Here is a 5000-nt window from a genome sequence, read left to right as displayed (position 1 = left end):
TCGCTGCAGGTCTTCTGCAGTCACTCGAGGGTTTTTCACAACCTGCCTTCTCACAAATCTGCTTGTAGCCGTCGATAGTTTCCTGTTTCTGCCCCGTCCGGGTATTTCATCATTTTCTACCCCTAGCCCGTTCAGGTATTTCCCGTGTTCCAGCTCAAGCGCACCTGCTGCAGCTAATGAAGCCCTGGATGAGTTTAGCATCAGGTGTGCTCGAGACAACACCTGTTCTGCGTATCTGTGCTGTTGTGAGGGATTCTATTCAGGGGGGTGAATAATTTTGAGACTGCAGAAGTCATTACGAGTTGCATGTTCAGTTGAATTCGGGGAAACCGCTTGACGCGTTCGTCGTGTCGAACTGTTCCGCTCGCTTCCGTTTGATCTGTTCATCACTACAGCTGGACGTCTGAACATTTCTCTCACTTCTTGCTTTTCTTCTTTCTTGCTGATTTTCTTTCTGTGTGTCCGTCTCTCCCTTTTTCTTCCTCTACGGCTGTTTTCCTGCTTTTTTGCTGTTTAGTTTTCCAGCTTTTCTTTTTGAAATGTATCACCTGCTGCTTTTCTTTAACTGATCTTCTATCACGCGTTAGCTACATCAGCCTCAGACGCCGAAGCGGACCACGTCTGCTCTAAAGAGAGGAAGATTGCGGACGTTTATTTATTCTTATTTCACTTATTTATTTATTTGGTTAAATTACTCCTTTAATCCGGGGGAAGTGACCGTGAATCCAACGCGGGAGGAAGACACACAGCGGCACTCTCACGGTGGAGTTTCCTGAAAGCATCATGGTGTAAAGATGGGCGAGTGTGTGTATATATCGCTTTTAACACACACACAGACACACACAGACACACACAGACAGACACACACAGACAGACACACACAGACAGACACACACAGACAGACACACACAGACAGACACACACAGACAGACACACACACACAGACACACACACACAGACACACACACACAGACACACACACACAGACACACACACACAGACACACACACACAGACACACACTTTCTCTAACCACGCTCTTGACCATGATGCTTTGAGGAAGTTGAGTTTCGAGCATCAGAGTTGAGAAAAAGAGGAGGGAGTGGAGTCTCACACACACACACACACACACACACACACACACACACACGTACGTGCACACACACACTCACCATCCAGGTCTCTCGGGCTGATCGCTGACATGGACACGGATTTGGTGAGTGTGTGAGGAGGAGGAACGAAACCGCATCCTACGTCCTGAACCGATCTCTGTAAAGACCCCACCCACACACACACACACACACACACACACACACACACACACACAGAAATCAATGAAGAAGAAAAACCGTCATTGTTAATGTTAATATTTCTCATGATTTTGTGTCATTGTGTGTGTGTGTGTGTGTGTGTGTGTGTACCTGGCTGTCTAAGCTGCTGTTATCCCCCGCGTTGCTCTCGTTCTCCTCCTCAGTGAGAGAAGCAAGCGATCCTCTCTCCTCTCTCTCCATCATGGACGAGTGTGTGGACAGTCGTACGCTCGGCATCTTCACCTCGTCCTCAGCAGCCAAACCTTCCAGACTGTAACTACACACACACACACACACACACACACACACACACACTCACGGTGAAGAAGCCATGCTGCATTTAACATGAATTAAAATAATAAACACGTCACTGCAGTAAATAAAAAACGCCGACTCCCGACGCGTTTCAGTTAAGACGTGTTCTGCTCCTCTTCAGCGACACGCGGCGCCTGCGTTTTACTTCACTTTCCTTTCCACACGGATCTGTAGAATACCTTCACTTTAATTTAACTCGCGTCTCGTTAACGTCTGCAACGAGCACACAGAATGGGTCTAAACGGAACGTTAACAGCAATTTGGATTCTTTAATAAAGGTAGCGAGAAGATTCACACGAAGCATGTTCTGCATCCTCTTACAAAACCACGTCTGAACGGTGGCTGTTATTGTGCCGTTAATTGATTTTATGATGGTGATCAGGGGTGTAATAATACAACTCCGCTTCCGGAAAAAGATGGGACAGTGTGGAAAACGCCAATAAAAACAAAGAGGAGGGATCAGTACAGGTACAAAGACCAGGTATTCGATGTTCTATCTAATCAACTGCATAGTTTGGGTTTTTTTATTTTTTTTGAAGATGAACATTTATTGTGAAATTGATGCAAGCGACACGTTCCAAAAAAGTTGGGACAGGGGCGATTTAGGACTCGTAGCGATGTGAGAAGTCGGAATGAGAAGGTGATGTGAAACAGGGGAGGTAATCGTGTGATCACGGTATATAAGGAGCCTCCAAAAAAGGCCGAGTCCTTCAACAGATCCTCGAAGGTCCTTCAAGCGCGAGGACGGGTCGAGGCTCGCCGATCTGCCAGCAGAAGCGTCAGTGGATAATCCGACACTTTGAGAAGAACGTTCCCCGAAGACAAATCGGGAGGATTTTGGGCGTTCCACCTTCTACGGCGCACAATATAATTAAAATATTCAAGGAATCCGGTCAGATCTCGGTGCGTAAAGGGCGGGGCCGAAAAAAACACTTCTGAACGCGGGTGATCTCCGATCCCTCAGACGTCACCGTCTTCAAAACCGTCACGGGTCTGTAACGAGATCCTGACATGGGCTCGGGAATACTGCGGTAAACCTTTGTCACTCGACACCATTCACCGCTGCATCCACAGATGCGAGTTAAGGCTTTACTATGCAAAGCAGAAGCCGTACATCAACACTGTCCAGAAGCTCCGCCCACTTCTCTGGACTCGGTCTCATCCGAGATGGACAGTAGCACAGTGGAATCGTGTTTCGTGTTTCGACGAGTCGACGTTTCAAATAGTTTTTGGACAAAACAGCGTCGTGTTCTCCGGGGCGAAGAGGAAAAGGACCGTCCGAGCTGTTCTCAGTGTCAGGTCCAAAAGCCAGCGTCTGTCATGGTATGGGGGCGTGTCGGTGTCCATGGTATGGGGGCGTGTCGGTGTCCATGGTATGGGTAACTCGCTCATCTGTGAGCGCAGCATTAATGCAGAAATATATGAACACATTTTGGAGAAACATCTGCTGCCACCCGGAGCAGGACAACGCCACACCATGGTTGCGTAAGCAGAGAGTGCAGGTGCGAGCATGTCCTGCTGCAGTCCTGACCCGTCTCCTACTGAGAACGTTAGGCGCAACAAAAAGTGTAAAATAAGGCGGCGGAGACCTCGTACAGCTGCGCATCTGAAGAAACGCATAACGGATGAACGTGGGGAAAACTCCACTCGCTAAACTTAACCACCCGGTGTCTTCACTCGGCGTCCAACCGCTTAACACGCGTGATCAGAAGAAACGCTGACGTCACACGGCGCTAAACAGTCGCCCGTCCCGACTTTTCTGGAGTGTTGCAAATTTGAACTGAGTGTATATTTTCAAAATAAATTAAATTCACAAAGTAAAACATCGAATAACGTGTTAATAAAGTGTTCCAGTGTAGTACAGCGTGAACCGGATCTTCAAACGACTCTCGTGTAATGGGGTTTTTTGGGGTTTTTTTTTTTTGCATTTTCCATAACTGTCCCAACCTTTTTGGAATTAGTGTTGTACATCACAGTCACGATTTTAATTTGATTCGATTCTCTGAACACTTTAAACTAAATTTTAATGATGAAAAAGTGACTGAAAAGACAATTTTTTTTACATTCCCGAATATTAAACAACGTGCATTTTAAAAAAAAACAAAACAAAAAAAAAAAAAAAAACAAAAAGCTGCTCTGAACAGAGGTTTAATACTGCGACGAAACGTAAAGAGCTCCATTATTATCGATCATATAAAGACTGCTAAATTTGAAGTGTTTGTTCCATTATATTGCAAAATAAGAACAATGATTATAAATGATATTTATTAATTTAATGCTCTTAATGTTGTCCATGCATCATCATAATAACAGCAACAACAACAATAACAATAACAATAACAATAATAATAATAATAATAATAATGTGTTTTTTCAGCACTGCTAACCAAGCCTAATCCTTTCTTTCTTCTCATAGACACAATTATGTGATAAAACATGATTAGCTCCACGCTAACGCTAGCGAGAGGGCAGTAATGTGATATTAACCCTTACCTGTCCTCAGGCTCGGAGATGTAAATCAGTATATCAGTCATGTTTAAAGAGCAGCTCGTCAATAATGATAAAAAGCAGCTTTCCTGTTCAGTGTAAATGACAGAGCAGAAGTGTGTGTGTGTGTGTGTGTGTAATAATACCACATCCGTGCTATGGAGTGTTAAACGGAAGTGCAATTTTAAGGCTTTTAACATCGGCTCTCAAGGTCAGAGGAGGAAGTGTGGTCTCTCTGCCTGTCTGCCCGTCTCTCTCTCTCTCACACACACGCACCAGTTAACCACAGACGCTGTGGTGTGTAAGCAGTGGAATACAGCGCTGACATTTACCTTCTGGAGTTCATCTCATCCATCTCAGAGTGAGGAACGTGTGACGGACACCAGCTCATACTGAGTTAAAAAGTTAGAGAGTTAGAGTGCGAGGGATGGACAGAGAGAGAGAGAGAGAGAGAGAGAGAGAGAGAGAGAGAGAGAGAGAGACAGAGAGAGAGAGAAGGGTGTATGGTTTTAACAGCATGTAATGTTAGTCGTTAATAATGACGTTCTTTTGTCGTTACATTCGTTCACAACACAAAGCGCTGACACTGGAGACTCCTTCCATAAATGTTAAATAAATAACAAACGGTCGCCATATCTATGTTTTTTACTCCGTTTATCCGTGCGGAAGAAACGAGCCGTTACTATAGAAACCACGACGTTTCAGAACGAGCCCGTTAACATAAACCTGAGCTACTGTCAGAGCCGCTGCTCTAGAGAACTAATCATCACCTGACGACCAATCAGCATCCAGGATTCGGCAGCAGCGTGGTGTAATGCTACACATGCCACAAAGTGACACGTAAAAATAGCCCCACCCCACCCCCGCCCCGCCCCCCCAATAAGCAGAT

General features: G+C 45.3%; 1 protein-coding gene across 7 annotated transcripts in view; it reads right to left on the bottom strand.

Annotated features, from left to right (window-relative positions):
- The window catches only part of akap13 (A-kinase anchoring protein 13), a 71916-nt gene that overhangs the window by 23179 nt on the left and 43737 nt on the right, over positions 1-5000 (bottom strand). For 5 of the 7 annotated variants that reach the window (XM_053682176.1, XM_053682174.1, XM_053682175.1 and 2 more), the window contains 3 exons: positions 4444-4503; positions 1421-1586; positions 1172-1268 (listed from right to left, as the gene is read on the bottom strand). In XM_053682176.1, coding sequence (XP_053538151.1) covers positions 1172-1268; positions 1421-1586; positions 4444-4503 — 323 coding nt within the window. The remainder of the gene's footprint in view (positions 1-1171; positions 1269-1420; positions 1587-4443; positions 4504-5000) is intronic. The other 2 variants (XM_053682177.1, XM_053682178.1) reach the window with 1 other exon arrangement.

This window comes from Ictalurus punctatus, chromosome 8 (genome assembly GCF_001660625.3).
Source record: "Ictalurus punctatus breed USDA103 chromosome 8, Coco_2.0, whole genome shotgun sequence".
NCBI lineage: Eukaryota > Metazoa > Chordata > Actinopteri > Siluriformes > Ictaluridae > Ictalurus > Ictalurus punctatus.
The sequence above is the reverse complement of the archived record's forward strand: the minus strand, read 5'-3'. Positions and strand labels throughout refer to the sequence as shown.